Below are 18,030 nucleotides of genomic sequence, written 5' to 3' on the forward strand. Positions count from 1 at the left end.
TTGGGACAGAGAAGTGAAACTGAGCACAGTTGTAGAAATTAGCTGCCCAGTAAATGTGAACATAAAGCCAAAGATCAGAGAAAAAGCGAACACCTATGCTGAACTATTAAGAAATCTGCAGGTACTCTATCCAGATTAAAATTTCAGGCTTGTACCTGTAATTATTGGAACCCTAGGATGTGTATTGAGAAATTAGGCTTCTCAAAACCAGAAAGGTGAAAGCTAATTTGAAAACTGCAGATCCAATCCATCACTGGAACTGTAAAAATCTGTAAACTTTTCCAGAAGTTTGGCATTTAAATATATATGAGCATGTCTAGATATGCAACTATATGCATGAGAACATATACAACAAACATAAAAATCTGCACATACATACATACATACAAAAAAATGCCTTGTTGTTGAAGTTGAAATTCCAATAAAGAAGCCTTGAATCTAGGTTAGAAACCAGTTCTTTCTCTATTGGAAAGAAATATTGAAATAAACTGAATAATAACATACATACATATACATATATATATATATATATATATATAATATATATATATATATATATATATATATATACTATGTATGTATGAAATACAAAAGAGAAAGTGTTTAAGAATTTTTGGAAACATTAGACCACAATTACATTTGGAAGGTGAAATATACCTTCAAGTGCTTTGTGGCATAAATAGTGGCAAGCAAAAGTTCAAGTATATCCATCCTCGATAATTAGTAGCATTTCAATGACAGTCTTTCTCTGTTAAACATACTATTCTAATATGATTTTATTTTCCATTACCAATTCAGACAAAGTCACTATCTCATTCTTATGTATAAATGTACTCGCCACTCATCACATCTAAACACACCTTAACAGAAACCTTGAGAACAGGCCACTGACTACAAGCAGGAGTGGAAACATACCTGTGAGGTTAAGGAGTTTGCTTCACAATTATATGATTTATAACAAAAAATTATCAGATATTAAGAATGTACAAACCTAGTGATTTCTTCAAGGAACGTATATTGTTCAGCAGGATCAAAATTCATGACTTCATCGTCTCTATCCTTGTAATATTCTACAACATTTGCTGGACCTTGGGATCGATTCAATGAAGATATTATATCTGCGTTTATGCATAACATCTGTGAATAGTCTGGATGTTTGTGTAATTCTAATACTTTACAACCTGAAAAAAAAAATTAAATAAGTTTCACTATTAAGCTAACTGATGTAAAAATATGTGTAAAATTATAGAAGTAGCATGTAATTGTATACATAATATGTGCATAAAGATATCTATATATGTTGATACATAAGGGTGACGATATTGCTGAAGAGCTAAAAAGTTTGTTTCATAAAATGTCCTTATAATTTATCTATCTATCATGGAGAAGTATTTTCTGTCACAACCTTGGGTCAATCCAAGCCTTATGAGTGAAATTGGGTAAACAGAAAATGTTTGAAAATCTATAGGATAGACTGCACTATCACTTCAAAGGGCCAGTCTTGTCAAACACAGCAACACTGAACCTACATGAGTATTATATTAAGAGTACAAGTCGTTGGGGGATACTCAGTCATGTACACTACAATAGTTTGAAATTCTGACACATGGCTAGCTGTTTTTAGAGGAGATTATTATTTGATTATACCGGCCCCAGTACTCGACTGCTAATTATTTTATCAACCCAAAAGGGATGAAGGCAAAGATGAACCTTGTGAAACTTGAACTCAGAAAGTAGTGAACCAAAATAATGTGCACTATGATGTATTAAATAAAGGCTTTTATTGAACAAACTAGAACGTTAAACATCAAGCTAACATGTAATCCATCATATGTTGGTAAATAATGCATACTCTTTTACTTGTTCAGTCATTTGACTGTGGCCATGCTGGAGCACCGCCTTTAGTCGAGAAAATTGACCCCAGAGCTTATTCTTTGTAAGCCTAGTACTTATTCTATTAGTCTCTTTTGCTGAACTGCTAAGTTACAGGGACATAAACACACCAACATCGGTTTTCAAGCAATGATGGGGGGACAAACACAGGCACACAAACATATACACACACACACATATATATATATACATACACATATATATATATATATATACATATATACTTCTTTCAGTCTCCATCTACCAAATCCACTCACAAGGCTTTGGTCAGCCCGAGGCTATAATAGAAGACACTTGCCTAAGGTGCCACGCAGTGGGAATGAACCCGGAACCATGTGGCTGGTAAGCAAGCTACTTACCACACAGCCACTCCTGTGCCTATATCATATAACATTAATGTATAATATTTAAATATTTTTATTTGAAAATACCATTTTAATAATATTTTTGTATCTTATGATATATCAGGCACAGTCCATTTGATAAACTTCCACCTAATTTCCATTTACCCAGGTTTACTCATTAAGCTTTTTTCAACCCAAGACTGTGACAGATGCTTGCCAATGTTGTCACACTGTGGAATCAACTCATAGTTATGTAGCTGCAAGTCAAAAACCAAACTTCTCAATCATACAACCATTTACTACAAAAAACTTAAAATAACTTACTTCTATCTATTTATTTAGTTATTTATTTATTTATTTATATATTTATTCATTTTTCAACAATTTCACAAATGTTCTTATATTACACTGCTTGATAATTGATAGCTTATTTCATCTAAATATTTTAAATCACATACTCATTCTTCTCTGTATTAACATAAATTAACTTTTTTAATCAAGCATTTTATTGACATAACAAAATAATAAACATACTTTCTTTCTTTGTGGTGATTATATTCGAAGCATAGCTGAATGGACTGAGACCAAATTTATTCTGACAAGATATTTTAAATACATAGTCAGTTTCAGGTGTTAGATTTCCAATAAGCGCACATTCATTGGTGGTTTTCATACTTTTCCTCCATTGGTAATCCTCTGCAAAAAATAAATAAATAAATAAAAATAATAATAAATATTTAATGAGGGAGAATGAGTATTATCCGAATTATGTTCAAAAAGCTTTGTGAAAATCAATTTATTCATTTGTAAAACAGTATTAATTATTTGAAGACATAGAATAATATCTTTTTTTTTTTATTTTACACTTTATCAAAAAAGATTTAATGATTCCAGATATAAGAATTAATATCTGACTTTATTAAGCTAAGAACGGCAATCATTAAAATATTTCATGAACTAAGAATTCAAAGAATTATGTTAAAAACATTTTTTTAAACTAAACCGCATAATTTTAGAGATTAGTAACATTATTTAAATTCCTTGTCTTAATTGGTGCAGCATTTAATTTAGCAAATTGACCATCAATTCATCTTTGTTAATAATGGTGTCTTATTTAGGAACAATACCAGTAATTTTGATGGGAAGAGAGTAATCTATGCCATTGACTCCAGTACTTGACTGGTACTCTATTACCCAACCCTGTAAAGATGACAGGCAAAGATGACCTTGGCAGAATTTGAACGCAGAATGTAAAGACTTAGAACAAATGCCTGAAAGTGTTTCTTCTGACACTACCAATTCTGTCTACTCTCCACTTATGTTTAATAATACTGACAATACTCAATAATCTTTATTATTAACACATGAGTCTGAAGGTTCAATGTAAATCAAGATTTTCTTCATCTTTTATTAAACCTGATATATAGAAACAGATACTTCACAAACATAATTTATAAGTTTAAGGTAACAGGTGCATCTCATTTTCGTTAAGGTAAACTGAAGCAAAGCCGTATGAATGGCAAAACTTTCATTGAAAGGCAGAGTATAATAGTAAAGTTTGAATTCTTTAACAAGGGGAAGGTCAGTAGTTAACAATGTAACCTCATAGCTTCAGTTCTTCTTTCTAAAAGCTGAATCACTCACCTGCTTTTTTGCAATAGACTCTATAAAATATAACTTGGGATTCTCCATCGTATTGAGGTGGATCCCAAACCAATAAGATTTCTCGATCGGAAACAGCAACAGCAATTGGTCTCTGTGGACGGCTGGTGGCATCTGGAATAGAAAATTATTTTTTATGCTTTTTAATTCAATAATTTCTCTTCTTTCCATCCTTTAATGACTAAAGTGTTCAGTAAAACATTTTTACTCTTTATTCTCTCTTTTTTGCTTGTTTCAGTCATTTGACTGCAGCCATGCTGGAGCACCACCTTTAGTCGAAAGCAAATCAACCCCAGGACTTATTCTTTGTAAGCCTAGTACTTATTCTATCAGTCTCTTTTGCCAAACTGCTAAGTTACGGGGATGTAAACACACCAGCATTGGTTGTCAAGCAATGTTGGGATACAAACACAGACACACAAACATATACACACTATTTTAATTAATATCATTAGTGCTTCGTGTATAATGTGTAATGATATTTTAAATACTACACTGGATGATTGCTAAACATTTCAGTATGTGAATGAATTTTAAGGTTTAAATCATATTTAGTTTCATTTTTATTGTTGTTTAGCATCAGGCTAGACCTGGTTGAGCAGATTTAGGATCAAAAATATTTCAACCAGGACTATTTCATATTTTTAGGACTATTTAGCACTACATTTCTAAATGTTTGTTTTTGTCATTTGTCAGTAGAATGTGATCTGAAGGACGCCTAAGCTGCTTTTTCTAGTGAGTCAAGCAATCACATTCTAATTTCTCTCTTGGCTTGTTAATATTATTGTTAAATGACGTAGTAGTTGTAACCCTAGTTAATTCTTTCAATTTATGTAACATGCATTGTCAACTATTGTACAGCATGTCAAAATGTATTTTAAGCATATAAATAAACATCAAATATGCTTATGCATACTGAGCTGTTTTGTTGTTATGCTGTATGACTTTTCAAATAATTCTTTTTGTAAACATTTGCCAGATTTGCATTACAACTATACACAGCTATATGAAACAACCTTGCTGTCATGCTGAAGCACCACCTTGAGGGTTTTTTTAGTTAAACAAATCAGCCCCAGGATTTATTCTTTGTAAGCCTAATACTTATTCTATCAGTCTCTTTTGTTGAACTGATAAGTTACTGGGACATATACACACTAACACCTGTTGTCAAGTGGTGATGGGGGGAACAAACACAAACACAAATATACACATACATACATACATATATATATATATATATATATATATATATATATATATATATATATATACATATATAGGGAGAGTTTACAAAAAAAACAAAAGACGAAGACAGGTGGTGTACAAAACAAACAGATGTATTAGTATAATGCTCAGGAACAGAAAAAGTCTTTTATGTTTCAAGCCTATGCTCTTCTACAGAAAGGGACACAGAAAAAACAAGGAGAGAAACAAGGAGAGAAAAAAATGTGTGTAGTGGCTAACGATCTATCATGGCGACTATATATATATATATATATATATATATATATAGAAAGAGAGAGAGAGAGAGGAATTCAAGATGGGTTGACCCTGGGAGCTCCTCTATGCTGATGACCTAGCCCTCTTTGCGGAATCACTACCGGAACTCGAAAAGAAATTTCGTGTGTGGAAGCTAGGTTTAGAATCAAAAGGCCTTAGAATCATTGTAGCAAAGACCAAAGTTCTGGTAAGTAAGAAGGCAAACTCATCACACACCCCCTTAGGTAGGTGGCCCTACTCAATCTGTAGAAAAGGTGTAGGTAGAAACTCCATAAGATGTACCCAGTGTAAACTATGGACACATAAGAGGTGCAGCAACATCAAAGGAAAATTAACTGAGAAGATAACTTTCATGTGTGGCAGATGCACAGGGGCAATAGACACCACAGATACTCAGAAAACAGCTTCCTCACACTCCATGGGGAAAAACTAGAAGTAGTTGATAGTTTCCGCTACCTAGGTGACCAAGTTAGTAGTTGGGGTGGATGCTCAGAGAGTGTTACCACTAGAATAAGAATAACCTGGGCAAAGTTTAGAAATCTTCTTCCCCTTATATTGAAATAAAACTGAATGAATTCATTGAGAAATTTGAAATATTATTTAAAAACCTAAAATCTCATTTATATATTAAATATCAAAAATAATTTATAACATTAATCCCTGCAAGAAAAAAAATCTACAATATTTTTCAAGTAGTCTAATTCTGGCAAGGATAGAATTATAATTTTATCTTCCAGTAATACATTTTTCTGATAAAAAGAAATTTAATAAACAACTTTCATTAAATGTTTTCATTAAGATTACTAAGAAAACAAGAAGGAAATGAGAAAAAATATGAAGTTGCTCAAATTACACACCTCCAATCAAAAGTTTTGCTCGACATGTTGTTCGTCCCATTTTGTTCCGAGCAACACATTTGTACACACCAACATCATATGACTTAGCACTAATCAAAGTCAAGGAAGAAACTCCATCTTCGCTGAGTGAAACTCTAATGCGGTTATTCTGTGTAAGATACTCTTCATCTTTATACCAGGCAACACTAACACTGGGTCGGCCTCGGATGAGACACATAAATGTTACATTTTCCCCGTCACGAACAACTTGATCTGTTAATTTGGCACGAAAAATTGGGCGATAACCTGTAAATATAAGACATAAAAGTTAGAATTTAAAATAAAATTTGTTAATAACTAGAAATGGTAAGAAAATTATATGAGATGCTTTGAAATTAAATCCATTTACATCTTTGGCCACTATAAAGATAATATAACTTTAAGAGACCAAGATGAATAAAGAGCTAATAAGAAAAGTCCTGCTGTTTTAACAGAAGAAAATTCTGTTTATCAAGATATAAATAGTTTGTAACTAGTAAATCTTATAAAAACAATGCTACAGTCAAGTAGGTTTGCTTTAATGTTTTCTGAAATAACTATCTCACAGTCATTTTATATATATTTGTATTGAGACATACATTGTAAATGAATTTCAGTATAAAAATTCCCATGATAATGACAAGCTAAATTAAATTTTGGTAACCAAGGAAATAATTGCTTTTAAAGAGTAGCTAATTAAGAAATTCATCAAGTAAAATGGGAATTCAGAATCCAATTATGAGTGATAATAATGTTTCATTACAATGAAATAGCATAAATATCTGCTGGAATTGTCTCACTAGATAAACCAAATTTAGAAGGGTATTCTTTATTTGTGAAGTCACTGGAGTTTTCTGTATTATAACATAACTGGCTTCCATTGATAAATACTTGAAAGAGAGCAATTTAGAAGAGGGTGTTCAATGATGATTTATATTTCATTTTTTTATAGGATGTTCACAAAAGAAAGGCAGTATCATAAAGAAACGCAGTGCAGGCCTTCCAAAATTAGTGACATAGATTTAGTTAATATTTGTCTTGAACATTTATAGCTCTTATGTCTGTAGAAAGTATGTTGCTGAGAATGCAGAGAGTTGAAGTTCTGCAGTAAGGCTTTGAAGGTAGACATAGTGAGAACAATGAGATTTTAAGGGAGGCCTAAATATTTCAGAGGAACAGAAACCATTGTAGTAAACCTTGAAGAAACAGCATGTTTGTGACTTAGTGATAAAGATCAATTGGCAATTGAATTTCTAAACTCATAATGGATTTCTGGGGAACAAAGCATTGGACTCTCAATCTTGAAGTAATGAGTTTGATTCCCAGACTGGGATATGTTCTTGAGCAAAATACATTATTTCACATTGCTCCAGTTCACTCAGTTGTACAAATGAGTTGCAACGTCACTGGTGCCAAGCTGTATCAGTTTTTGTCTCTTCATTGGATGACATCAGTGGTGTGGAGAGGGGAGGCTGGTATGCATAGGCAACTGTTGGTCTTCCATAAACAATCTTGCCTGGATTTGTACTTTGAATGGGAACTTTCTAGGTGCAATCTTATGGTCATCCATTACCTAAGTAAATTTTTACACTTTTTTTGGCCTTCTATGGATGATGATTTGAATATGAGTATATGCAGTAGCAGTACAAATGTCCCAAACAAGTAAGAAATACTTTAGTACGGAACTTAGATTAATTATCTAGAAAGAAAATTTATTATTATTCTGATTTTGTTTCGTTATTTTTTTTTTTGTTCTTGAGAGGGGTAACTACTTCAGTCAATGTATATGGAGAAGCTGAATCTCTGTAGCTTTCAACTTTTTAGGTGTTTCTGGTTTAACAGTCACACAATAGGGGAGATAGTGACACAGGATTATGTGTCATATTATACTGGTAAGGACAAGACATGACAATGGTGGAAACAGTGATGAAAACAATCACAACATCGATGATGATGATGACGACTACTCCAGTTTCGAATAGCCTTCCAACTTAAGATAATAACACCAATGAGGATTTTTCTTTAAGATATAGGATTTCATCCCTGGAGGAGTAAAAATAGTAGAGAACTACTATTAGAAATACTACAGGTTTAATAGTTTTTCTATATATATAATGAAAGAGAGAAAGAAAGAGAGAGCAAAGATTGAAGGAGAGGTTTTCAACAACAAAACTTCATGTATGTGTGTGGTGTCTATGTGTAAATATCAGCTCTTGTCAAGCATCCAACCCACGCCAGCATGGAAAACAGACATTATATGATGATTGTGGTGGTGGTGGTGGTGGTGGTGGCGGTCGTCGTCGTCGTCATCGTCACAATAATGGTGATGATGATGATGACGATGATGATATATCTTAGGATGGTTTCTCATCTGAAGTGCTTATAAACTAAGCAGGAATTGAACACAAATTTAAAAATATCAAATAATGAATTATCAAGAAGCCAAATAAGTTACAAAAGTAAGAAACCAGAACATAGAGAATTCAGGAGTGAAAACAAAATTAGGTGGCTTTACTTTGTCTAAGAAAATTGGGATTTGTAATGAAAATGTTCCAGCCTGAAAACAAATGAAGGAAAAGCATAATACTTTTGTAGCATTTTAGAAAATAAGAACTGGATTAACTAATCATATTTTATGAATGGCAAGGGTCTAGAAAAGTCACTCAGGTGTAAGAACAGGTAAAAGGTACTATTTTATATATGAGGGATTAAAGATGTTTTCTTTTTTTATGTTAGCACTTCTGAAAATATTTTTTATTTGATGATATTACAATATCCTGAATATAGGTTTTCTTAAGGTTTTACAGAGGTCACTACCAGTTTACTTTTGTTGGGGAAGACCACCAAATAGTGAAAATATTTTTGAAAATTATTACATTCTTGTTGTTTAAGCCCCCACCAAATCAGCACCACACTTACAACAGATATTAAGGCATATCAGCTTTGATAATCATGTCTTTTCTTTCTTTCATTCTTTTCCCTAGGAATAGTAAACCCAGCACTTAGTTGTCCAACGTTTTTTCAAAATGTATTATGTGATTTGAGGGGGGGGGGGATATTTGGCTGCTATTTCTGGTACACCAAGTGACTTTTTAAGGCTCCTTCACTATCTCACACCAATGTATATAGTAAATACTGATACATGATAATACTGACAAACCTTGCCAGTGATACAGAGAAGGCACTTGTGCCAGTGACACATAAAAGGCACTTGTGCCAGTGACACAAAAAAGGCACTTGTACCAGCGACACATAAAAGGCACCCACTACACTCTTGGAGTGGTTGGTGTTAGGAAGGGCATCCAACCATAGAAACCAAGCCAAACGAGACTGTCAAACCCATGCTAGCACAGAAAATAGATGCTAAGTGGTGATGATGATGATAATGATGATGATGATGATGATGATGATAAAACTGTTACCTTCTTTTGGCATGCCTACACTTGGTTTCCTTTCCATCACATAAACTTGGCCTTCTTTTTCACGAGCAATTTGACGTTCATTTCGTATTTCTGAACTAGCAGATACCCATTCCACTTCTTTTTCCATTTGAACTATTTTGTCATGTTCAATATCGAGTTCAGAAAGACGCCTCTTAGTTCTTGCTTTTATTCTGATTTCTTCATCTTCCTCTGCTCCTATTTCATTTTCATTTTCTCCATTTTCACCTTGGGATTTTAGTTCAGTATACATCCTGGTACGCAAAGAATATTCAGATTCACTTCTTGGTTCAAATCGTTTATTCCAGTCAAAGCGTGTTTCTGAGTCTAAGAATTCACCATATTCTCTTGAATCAGGGTAAATTATTTTATTAGTTTCTGGATCAATTTCTGGTTTGAGAGAAGGAGCTGATGGTATAACAACTTCCATTTTTGTCAAACTTTCCAATCGAGCAGTTTTTACAGTGGCACTAGATTTTCTCTGAAGAAAGCAAAAAATAAAAACATCAAGTATTTAAAGTTTTTCCATTTGAGAACTTATATTTTATAGATTACATATGTAAATATAAAAAAAATTGTTTGAAATAAATGCATGTTTTTCTGCTTTTAGAGGAATTGAAAGGAAATCTAGATTGTAGGTTTTTTTGTTTTTTGTCTTTTTTAGATTTAAGACCTTATTTTTTTCACCAACACAAATACTTCAGTAAAGCAAACAATAAAAAAATTATTTTGTAATACATATAAATTGATTCTTTTTTTTTTTTATTAATTCAATAATAATAAGATTCCATCTTCAAATATCTATAAATATATGATATACTTATTTTCTAAGTATAAGAAAAATTGTTATGTGTTTTGTTTTTGAACCTCATAATCATTTCAGTAAGAAACAAAAGTGAATTTCTTAAGTGGTTTCTGTATTTCATTATTTCAGCATAATAATAGAACATTTTAAAAGCAATTCAAGAATAACAAGAATTCAATTACATTAAAAATAAAACCTCAGTCGGAAATAGTATATCTTGAAATAGCAAATGAAAACTAGAATCAGAAGAAATAAGTAGTGGCCTGTCAGCAAAAATCAGTTCCTAAATTTCACAAGTTTGAATAAGTTCATAAGCTGTGGAAAGATATTAATTCTATTGTATTTGCTCAAGACTTTTTTAGAGAAATTTTTTTTCTCTGTAGAACTTAGAATTCATGTCTCCTTTGCCATACAAACATATTTAAATATATAAAAATTTTTAACAATTACAAGAGAAAACTAACAAGAATAATATTATGTTCTTTGTATTATAAATCATTTGTTCAAAAATATCAGTAAAGATATGATGTAATGTTAGGGCTCAACTTCTAAAGGATTCACAGGAGTGCCAGTGTAACATACAGCATATCTGGGTATTTTATAATTAATAGAACCCTCTCCTGATCTAACATAACTATTTTTGATTCGAGAAAAAGATAGAAAGTGAGAAAGAGAGAAATAAGAACATCCCTCCTTCCCCTGTACTGTATTGGTACTTTACTAACTGACTGTAGAATAAGGATGAAAGGTAACATTGGTTTTTGCAGAATTTGAATCCAGAGTGCAGAGTGCTGAAACAAGTACCACAATGTAATTCATCTGACACACTAATAATTCTGTTAACTCACTGCCAACACATCATTGCACAGGATTGTAATAATTACAAGCATAAAAACCTAAAACCAAGTGGTTAGTTGTGTACTGAAAGAGGAATGACATCATATGATATAGCAGGAATTCCAAAACTTTCAGTCATCTGCACAGTTGATGGTTGAAATCTTTGGAATTCAAGCAATATCATGTCATTATACAATGCATGGTTGAAAAACAAAATACAGGCAATTCTAAGGGATATATCCAAGTTATGAAAGGATAATGCTTTTTTATCATAGCTCTTGATTAATGCTAATAATTGATATTTTGGGGGATTAAATGCTTACTCTCTCTTTTACTCTTTTACTTGCTTCAATCATTTGACTGTGGCCATGCTGAAGCACTGCCTTTAGTCAAGCAAATCGACCCCAGGATTTATTCTTTGTAAGCCTAGTACTTATTCTATTGGTCACTTTTGCTGAACCGCTAAGTTACAGGGACGTAAACACACCAAGTCATCAAGCGATGTTGTGGGGACAAACACAGAAACACAAACGCACATATATATATATATACATATACATATATCGATGGGCTTCTTTTAGTTTCCATCTACCAAATCCACTCACAAGGCTTTGGTCAGCCTGAGGCTATAGTAGAAGACATTTGCCCAAGGTGCTATGCAGTGGACTGAACCTGGAGCCATGTGGTTGGTAAGCAAGCTACTTACCACACAGCCACTCCTGCGCCTATAGTGAATTTTTTTTTTGTTTTTGAATAGCAAAAGTAACTCACCATAGCTAGATCTCTTTGATGAAACATTTCCAGATTCTTTAATTCCAATTTATTACCTTCACCCTTTCTTTGAGCTAATTCAATCCAGGGATGACTCAGACATTCATCTATTTCTAAACGAAATCTGAAATTGAAAGAAGGAATATATTTTAGTTAAGAGGTCATAGAAAAATGTGTAGTGAGTAATAAATGTTGGGTTTATCAAGCTTATTGAAAAACAGTATGAAAGATTCAGCAGGCTTTGTCACTCGAATCAACATAATATCAATCTCACTGAGAAATGATTAGAAAACTGTCAAATTCAGTCAAAGAAATGTCTGTATGGCATAAAGATGACTGCATTTTAGATATAAATACAAATGTTAATTCTGTTTATAGATGTGTGAGAGAAAACTATATATTTGTTAAATATATATTTGTTGCTGTCTCCAAATAACATGTATGAGAGAATTGTCTTTTAATGACCCTGATGCCAGGCGGAGCCTCAGGTTAGATTAAAGCAATCTCTGGAAAGAGTTAAGAATCAAAACCATTTGTAATGCAACAACAAGAAATTTTTTTTTAAATTCTATTGGCATAGTGGCATATAAAAATACAATAGACAGCTTGCATGGGTTGGACAGGTCATTACATTCTGATTCAGTTCTTATTCTGAGTTACTGTCCTCTGAAGCAATTCAAAGGAGTACACCTTTCTTGTGTCTTCCATAAAACACAGCTTACTTCAAACAAAAGTAGTCACCAAATCATCACCAACTTGTTTTATATTGTGTTTTATACTGAATATAGTAATTATTTTCTTATTGTGTTTTATATTGAATATAGTAATTATTTTCTTTAATATCTAACTGTAATTCATTTTATGAATAAAAAATCTATTCATTCCAATCAGGGTTTAATATAAATATATATACATTACAGACATGTAGTAAGCAGTGTAGTATGTCAGTTAAATTTATTTATGTTGATATTGATGCAATATTTCATGATTAGAGTTAAGATGAGTCACATAATTGTATTATTATACTAAAGTATTTCCAGCTAGGAAATACTTATGACATTATATAAATAAATTCAATATAAATTTTATATTTTCCTTTGTTCACATAAAATACATTCAACATAGAAAATACTTACAGTGGTTCCTTCTTGAGAAGACTGGTAATAAAATCTTTAGCTTCATCTGAAATATGTTTGAAAGCTTCCTCATCAAAATGCCACTCACCATTCTCAATTTTATTGAGAGTCTCAGAGACAGATTCACAATGGAATGGTGAAATACCACTCAATCTGGAAAATATTGAGTATAATCGAATATATAAATTATAAGTATAAGTACACAGTAACAGTTAAGATAATATACAAGGAATTATTTAGATTTTTAAGAAGCTTTTCTGTGTTTCTTTCTATCTACAATATCAATGACCATTCTCCTGTAGATTCATCCATATATATCTTTCACTATCCAACACACTTAACTTTATGATTAACTTTATTTTCCTTTTTTAGTAGAAGCTGTAGACAGAGTATATATGCATTCAAAATTCTATGTAAGAATACACATATATATATATATATATATATATATGTGTGTGTGTGTGTGTGTGTGTGTGTGTGTGTGTGTATGTATGTATATTTAGTCGCCTGATGATCAAAATTCTTAGGAAATTATTTGAATCTAACTGGAGCTCTCATTCACAACTCATGTGCATATTCATAATCAATCACTAAAGAGTATATCCAAATTAGAATATTTTCAAATATACTGTAACGTGTAATTTTTAACTTAATATTATCTAGAGCCCCTACATATGCCTTTAAGGTTTACAGAGATATTTCAATTAAATTTGTTCATACATGTCTATATAAAACCATTAAAATTTCTCTGTTGTTGATGCTAACACTCCCAATTGTGAGAAAAGATATTGTACAACAAAACTTTACTTGCTATTTCTCATTGAGAAAAATTCAATAGATGCTTTATTCTTATTGCCATGCAATTTTACTATGATGATATGAATATGAATTTATAATATAGTTTCATAAACTAAATATCATAACTACAAGTATTTGTTCCTTATTAAATATTTGTATTATAAATTGGTTTGTATTTTAATGCAATAGGTTTCTAATTTACTGCTTTATCTAAAATTACCACTGAGATAAATTTATTAAGAAACCACTGGTATAAACAATCACAGGGATTTTGACAGAGTTCCAAAAATTCAGTTGCCATGAGTTGTGACGTATGTAATTTTTTACACTCTAACCCACCCATCACTGCCCCTGCCCTTAATTCGTATGGTAGAGAAAATATCGCTTTTACTTACAGCTAAATTGATGTGTTCACTTATTAGATGAAAAGAGAGTGTCAGCAGTGTTAGCCTTCATTCTCCATAGTAACTAAATACATTAAACTCTTCTATGAACTTTTACCAATTTCTTCAGGTTATCAATTTTACTCTGTATCTCAGTTTTTTCTTTTTCCATTATCATTTAGTGACTCAAAAAAAGAGCAATGCTTGTGGTCCTTTATTTTTCCAAGGTTTTCAAACTAATAGGAGGAAGAGAAGAAATTTTCCTCAAACTGGAGTAGATCCCAAATAATAGCAACAAGTCACCATAATCTGGTGGTGGTGTTAAACACGATAAAAATTATAACTGTCACCCAAGAACTCAGACTGCAAAGAGATAGAACAAATTTTGCAAAGCATTTCATCAAATGCTCTATGAATTCTGTAAAACCTTCACTCTGGGCTGGGACTTTATCTTAACGATGGAAAGAAATGTTGCAATTTTTTATTATGTAATATATGACATGTAGAAAAAACAATCCTAATAATTATAAAATACTTACAAAATGTAAGTCAGTACTCCTACACTCCATAAATCAGTTGATTCTGATATTACTTCACTGCACACAACTTCAGGAGATGCAAACTCAGGTGTTCCATAATTTAACTTTAGTGGTGCATTATGAATCTTTTTGGCAAATCCAAAATCGATAAGTTTGATTTTGTCTGTTTTTTCTTCGTAAATTATATTTCCTGGCTATAATAAAAGATTTGTACAATTAATTGCAATTAATTCGTGAATAAAAATTTTTAAGCTAACAGAATGGATGAAAACAGACCAACAAAGGATGCTACTAAAATAGTTGGAGATTTAAAAGTGTTGACATTTTGAATGATGGAACATTCTAGTTATAGAAGGCCCTGTAGGATCATTCACCTGATATTCAGGAAAATAATCTTTTGTTGTCATCGTTATTGCTGTTAATGATGATAATATCAATAATTATGACAATGACAGCTAAAATTATTGCAATTATAACAACTTCACTGTGAGCAGTGACACTGGAGAGGGTGGCAATAATAATAACAATAGTGACAATAACAATTAAAATAATGATTATAATTATATTTTTGAAAACAATAAAATAAAGTAAACACAACAATGTTTCTTTGTGTGGCAACAAGCAAATGAAGGGGCTCCAAGCAGATATTTAATCTGCTAGAAAAAGCAACCTAAACTCGCTTTGCATATATCCCAGCATGTTATAAAAAGGGAGAATGCATTAGATAACATGGTCTAAGATAACCTATGATTGAATATCATATTGGATGGTCATGGCTGAATGTCATGAGAATAGATCTGTTCAATCTAATACATGGCCTGGGGTTACATCACATCAACAACAACAATGTCACCATATAAATTTAAGTTTGAAATGAAAAATATTTCAAAAACAATTTTTTTTTTATTTTGTAGAATTAACAGAAATATAATATTCTGACTAAATAACGACAAAATACCTTAATATCTAAATGAGCCACACCACGGATTCTTAATTCTTCAAGTGCTAACAATAGTTGTTGAATGTAGAATGCAGCATCAGTTTCAGTCCAATTGTATGTTGTAAGAATATGTTCAATCAGTTCTGTTCCATGAATTCTAGTTAAATGTTAAGGCAAATAAATCACTGATTCACCGATTATCTTCTATTTTGCAATTGAAGAAAACGGCTTTAAAATACAAGTATTTATTACTTTCTTATCAAGCCAGAGAGAGTTGCAATGGTTTAACTCAACTTGCTCGAAATACAAACCAAATCTCCCTCAAATTTGTACTAATGTTTCAAAAACAGTGAACATTGGATGATATCATCTTTGATATACAAGAAATCAGATTGGGCATGGCTAGAATGCTTTTTGATCACAGGTCTTCTCAATCAGAGCTAATTTATGATTAAAATAGCAGCTTTCATCATCATGAGGAGTTAGAATATAATATTGTATCCAGTTTTATTCATGTGCCCAGGAACAAGGAGTGCAAAAGGTGCAAGTGCACCCACTAAAATTTTTGTGGAGTGCAAAATCAAAATTTGTATCTCTACTTCCTTTTCACAGGTTTAGAAAACAGTGAGTAATGTATGATCTGTAAAAATTATCTTGAATTAGGTTTCTTCTCAAAGAACAAAGAACATAAATCAATAAAAAAAACATTACCTTATTTGTAAAAGTTTTGGGGCCTGGGTTTGCACCCCCTAAGGAAATTTCATTCCTGAGCTAGTTGTTATGCTACAACTTAAGTACATTTCTCCATTTATTTAACCATGTTGACATGAAACTATAGTTTCACTCCTACTTAAGCAACGAAAGGTAATAAAATGTAGTTACTTGTGAAGCATCTCAATGGTTGTTTAGATAAGGACTTAGCCTCCTTTAAATAGTCCTAAATTTCTGTCCTAATACTAACGCTAAATATTGTATCATTCTGGCCCACTTACTATAAGCCAATGAAGGATCTTCCGTATACCTACTTGAAATACATTTCAGTCATTTTAATAATGAAAGAACACATTAGGAGATACACTATGCTTGCAGGAAAAATGTGGTCACTATCTTGGCTAGAATGCTCTTTTGCTCAATCTGGGCTTCATCATCATCATTATGTATTGTATGTCTTCAGCACATTGATGATACTAAAATAAAAGTCTTCCTGATTATAATAATAATAATCCTCTCTACTATAGATGTAAGGCTTGAAATTTTGAGGGAAGAGCAAGTCAATTGCATGAACCTCAGTCTTTCACTGGTACTTAATTTATCAACCTGAAAGGATGAAAGGCAAACCTCGGTGGAATTTGAACATAGAACATAGCGACAGACAAAATGCCACTAAGCGTGGATCTTCTAGCTACCTTGCTATTCTTGTCCAACCAGCTCATGATATTGTCCATTCATTGCATTCTTTGCCTGATTCTTGATGAACAACCCTCAACTCTTCCTTCCATGAAGTTTTCCAGACCTCTGCTTCTTTGAATATGGTCATAATAGATGAAATTTTGTTTTATTACAATGTTCAGTTGTTGTTGTTCACATTTGTCTGATAGTCTTTATAAGAGACATGATATTCTCCTATATGCCCACATTTCAAATATTCTCTTCAAATTTGTTCAGAATCCATGTTTTCATAACCATAAATGCCTGCTGACCAAATGACATTTCACACTCCCCTTGTTTTTAACTTAGTTGGGAGACTTTGCCTGGTACAGATGTTATTAAGGATTTCCATGCATGTTCTTAGCATGGCTAGCTGTGTCCTAATTTCTTTCTCACATGTGGCTTCATCAGATAGTTGAACTCCGAAATACTAGTACAAATCACCTGTCTGAATTCAACCTGTCACTGCTCTGTTTGATGATAACATTTACTTTGTCTTTTCCTACTACCATGATTTTTGCTTCCTTTTGGTTGAGATAAAGGCCATGTGTATTTGATGTCTTCTCAACTCTGTTTATTATTTCTTGTTGCCCAGCCTAACTCTTGGCAAGTATCATTTGCAAACTTTAGAAATATGTTAGGCCAGAGATGTCATCACAGGCTGTTGAGAGCTGCTACT

At 32.2% G+C, this 18,030-nt stretch overlaps 1 protein-coding gene across 1 annotated transcript in view; it reads right to left on the reverse strand.

The window, feature by feature from the left end:
* The window catches only part of LOC115210729 (titin), a 678,167-nt gene that overhangs the window by 29,387 nt on the left and 630,750 nt on the right, over positions 1 to 18,030 (reverse strand). Inside the window, exons 319-327 of the mRNA XM_036506041.1 lie at positions 15,942 to 16,080; positions 14,984 to 15,177; positions 13,264 to 13,416; positions 12,128 to 12,251; positions 9,697 to 10,195; positions 6,257 to 6,541; positions 3,882 to 4,013; positions 2,772 to 2,933; positions 992 to 1,181 (exon numbers count right to left, since the gene is read on the reverse strand). Of these exons, the coding sequence (XP_036361934.1) occupies positions 992 to 1,181; positions 2,772 to 2,933; positions 3,882 to 4,013; positions 6,257 to 6,541; positions 9,697 to 10,195; positions 12,128 to 12,251; positions 13,264 to 13,416; positions 14,984 to 15,177; positions 15,942 to 16,080 (1,878 nt within the window). The remainder of the gene's footprint in view (positions 1 to 991; positions 1,182 to 2,771; positions 2,934 to 3,881; positions 4,014 to 6,256; positions 6,542 to 9,696; positions 10,196 to 12,127; positions 12,252 to 13,263; positions 13,417 to 14,983; positions 15,178 to 15,941; positions 16,081 to 18,030) is intronic.

This window comes from Octopus sinensis, linkage group LG1 (assembly GCF_006345805.1).
Source record: "Octopus sinensis linkage group LG1, ASM634580v1, whole genome shotgun sequence".
Taxonomy (NCBI): Eukaryota; Metazoa; Mollusca; class Cephalopoda; order Octopoda; family Octopodidae; genus Octopus; species Octopus sinensis.